This window comes from Pygoscelis adeliae, unplaced genomic scaffold (assembly GCF_000699105.1).
Source record: "Pygoscelis adeliae isolate BGI_AS28 unplaced genomic scaffold, ASM69910v1 Scaffold977, whole genome shotgun sequence".
Lineage (NCBI taxonomy): Eukaryota > Metazoa > Chordata > Aves > Sphenisciformes > Spheniscidae > Pygoscelis > Pygoscelis adeliae.
In genome coordinates, this window is record NW_008825130.1 from 5,930 (window position 1) to 9,043 (window position 3,114).

The following is a 3,114-nucleotide window of genomic DNA, read 5'->3' on the forward strand; positions in this document are numbered from 1 at the left end:
GGGCAGCGCTCCGGCTCCGCTTCCAGCTCCCCGGCACCCCCTGGCACTGGCCGCCCTGGGCGGGGGGAACTGCCCCAGCAGCGGGCGACTGCAGGGCCGGTGCCAGAGGGCGTGGGAGCCCGGCGCTGCTGTGGCGGGTGCGTATTTTTAGCCTGCTGCTCTGTGCCACAGGGTCAGAGGAAAAGGCTAATTCTCACCTTGGGCTGCCTGGGCTTGGGCCGGGGCCAGCGCTGCCCCACACCCCCGTCCATTGCAGCCTGACTCACATGGGGCAGGACCGGAGCTGCCATGTCCGTCTGTCTGTCCCCCATCGACACCGGCCGGCCCCGAGCCCTCGTCCTTCCCAGTGGTGCCATCCCCTGCCTCGGAGCCAGAGCGGTGAGAGCACCCCCAGCCCCTCAGGGGCCTCCCTCCTGCGTGGGGCCGTGCCCCTCTGAAACATTAACGTGGGCACCACATGCTCTGCGAGCAGGGCAGGCAGGGTGGTGCCGGCTCCTGTCCCTGGTCAGCCGCGCCGGCAGGTCCTTCCAGTATTTCTGCAGCGCCGCCTGGGCCCAGACAGCACGCTGCCGGCTGGCTCCCGGCCAGGGCAGGGCCGGCCCCGTGCACCACCGGGATGTGCAGGTGAGCAGTGGCCCTGGTTCAGTGCTCTCGCTGAGCCGGGACACTGTCAGGCTGCAGCTGCGCAGCGGGGCCGGCCAGCTGGGCAAGGCGAGTGCTGGCCCTGGCAGTGCCTGCAGCTGCTTCTCTGCCTGGCTGCTCGCTCCAGGAGCTGTGCAGGTGGCGTCAGTGCAGGAACAGCCTTTATTAAAGCAAAATAACCTACAAAAATATAGATACAGCCTGTGCCCCAGGCCTGATCTGGCGAAGGAGGAACAAGGCTCCTGCCCAGGGCAAGGACTAGCTCAGCCACACAGAGCCTTTGGCCACAGGGGTCACGTGCTCCCAGCTCTTCGGGCCAGGCCTGTTCCAAGCCCCCAGGTTCGCTCTCATCCTCCTCCGAGCGAGCGTTCCTCCCGTGGGCGGAGGTTCCCTACCAGCGCCGCGCGCAGCTGCCCCAGTCCCATCCTGGGCCAGGGCACGTGGTGGAGTGGAGGCTGTCCCCCCCCAAGGGTCTTCAGAGGCAGTGCGGCAGAGCTGCTTCCGCTGAGGAGTGCAGCGGGTGCGTGTGCAGCCAGTGTGACGACTCCACCGCGGCTGGGCAGCGCTGAGGGGTGCTAAACGTGGGCACGGCAGAGACAAGCCCTGCCGGCGTGCGTGGAGGTGGCCGTGGGACCCTCCTGTCCCCTGGGAGGACGTCACTGCTCCTGCGTGCCCCAGGAGATGTAGTCGGGGCGGGTGGCCGCGTGGTACTCGTCGATCAGCTGCTGCACAATCTCCCGGGAGTTGTCCAGCTCGTCGAAGTTGTCCTTGAAGATGTCCTCCTTGCGGAACTGCTCCAGGAAGGCCTCCCGCTTGCGCAGCTTGTCATACTGCCGGCACGTCCGCTCAAACAGCTGGAGAGCAGCGCAGCGGTCAAAGGGGCCATAGCTCCCTGGGGATCCCGTGGGGCGGGGGGGGGCCCCACCTCCCCAGTCCTCAGGCTCCTGCCTAGGAGGAGGCAGGCAGGCAGCCCCAGGCCAGCAGGTCAGTAGCTGCTACCCTGCACCCAGCCAGCACTCAGGATCAGCTCATGCTTCCGAGGCTGCCTTTGGCCAAGGAGAGGGAGTCCTGCTGCAGCCTGCTCCTGGGAGAACGGCACCAGGGGTGCAGCAGGGCTGACGGGACCCCAGACCAGGCCTGCTGTGCCCCAGCTGGGAGCTGCCCGCCCTCCCCTCATCTGCAGGCCCTGCCGTGGCTTTGTGAAAGCCCCAGAGAAGACGCGTTTTTGACTGAAAGGACAACAGAGCTGCAGCTGTGGGGCCCCAGCGCTGCCTGCGGTGTAGAGGGAAGGCACTCACCGAGGAGATGTTGGTGTGGTTTGCCATCATGAGGCCGCTGACGCGGTGTGCAGACGGCAGGTAGGGTGACTTGCGGGACAAAGCCACCTGGATGCTGGCAGGACCCCAGGGGATGAAGTTGGCCAGCTTCCTCTCCCGGATCCGCTGCAGACTCTTGTGAACCTGGCAGGATGAGAGCAGCAAGGGGCAGCAGGACGATGGGCAAAGCAGACCCAGGAGCTGCTCCTCACACGACATACGGCCTCAGGAAGGTGGATTTCAGCAAACAGCAGGTAGGGAGGCTCCTCACGGCGAGGGGCTAGCAGCTTTTCCACGAGGCCAGGGCCCATACAGGAACAACTTGGAGCAGGTTCTCAGGCACCGCTCAGTCTCACCCCAGGGTCCCCGCACATGAAGATGGTGACCGTGCCCTTCCCTGGCAGGCCATGCCATTTCCATCGGCACCTGGAACGGCCATAGGAGCTCACCTGTGTAGGATCCACCTCCCCCTGGATGATGTTGAGGATGGCGATGTAGCAGTGGTTGGTCTGCCTGTCTCGCCCTGTGGACACCATCACGTTTTTAGGCTGCAGCAATCTTCTCATCACATCCAGGACTGTGGTTTTCCTCACGCTAGCCACCTGCAAACGCCAGCTGGGGGTCAGAGGGAGCGGGCATGCTGCTCCCTTGCCCTCCCACTGCCCTGCACACACACACACACACAGGAGTGGAGAGCCAGTGGACAGAGAAGCCCTCGCCCCGGGGATGGAGCCACGTGCAAAGCCGCATGCAGGGCAGGGAAATCCCAAAGTCACACAACAGGCGCAGCCAGGCTGAGAACCGGAGCACTGGCAGAGGCTCCAACACAAGGGCACTGAGCTGCCTTCCCCGTCAGCACAGCAGGGGCTGGGGCGAAGCTCAGCTGAGGCCACAGTGACAGGGATGCGTTTCATGTCGTTGCTGTCAAACTTCTGTTCCACTGCTGGGGCAAGGAGCAGGGCTGGAGGACAGGAGAGGGGGCCGTTCCCCACCTCGCCCTGCACTGAGCCTGTGGGCAGACCGACCACTGCAGTCCCTGAGGGCTGTCACAGGCTTTGCCCAGCTGCTGCCTGCCAAGGGGGCCACAGCCAGGGCTGGCACCCGAAGGAGTGCCCGTAGCAAGGACAGCTCGGTGGTGTGGCAGCCCCACTCCAGG

General features: G+C 65.4%; 2 protein-coding genes across 2 annotated transcripts in view; one reads left to right on the forward strand and one right to left on the reverse strand.

Moving 5' to 3' along the window:
• PLEKHH3 (pleckstrin homology domain containing, family H (with MyTH4 domain) member 3) overlaps window positions 1-1,211 on the forward strand; it is a 5,262-nt gene extending 4,051 nt beyond the window's left edge. Inside the window, exon 3 of the mRNA XM_009328274.1 lies at window positions 982-1,211. Within this exon, the coding sequence (XP_009326549.1) occupies window positions 982-1,211 (230 nt within the window). The remainder of the gene's footprint in view (window positions 1-981) is intronic.
• The window catches only part of TUBG1 (tubulin, gamma 1), a gene marked incomplete at its 5' end in the record, with an annotated part of 7,667 nt that continues 5,338 nt past the window's right edge, over window positions 786-3,114 (reverse strand). The window contains 3 exons of the mRNA XM_009328275.1: window positions 786-1,496; window positions 1,941-2,102; window positions 2,408-2,560. Of these exons, the coding sequence (XP_009326550.1) occupies window positions 1,299-1,496; window positions 1,941-2,102; window positions 2,408-2,560 (513 nt within the window). The remainder of the gene's footprint in view (window positions 1,497-1,940; window positions 2,103-2,407; window positions 2,561-3,114) is intronic.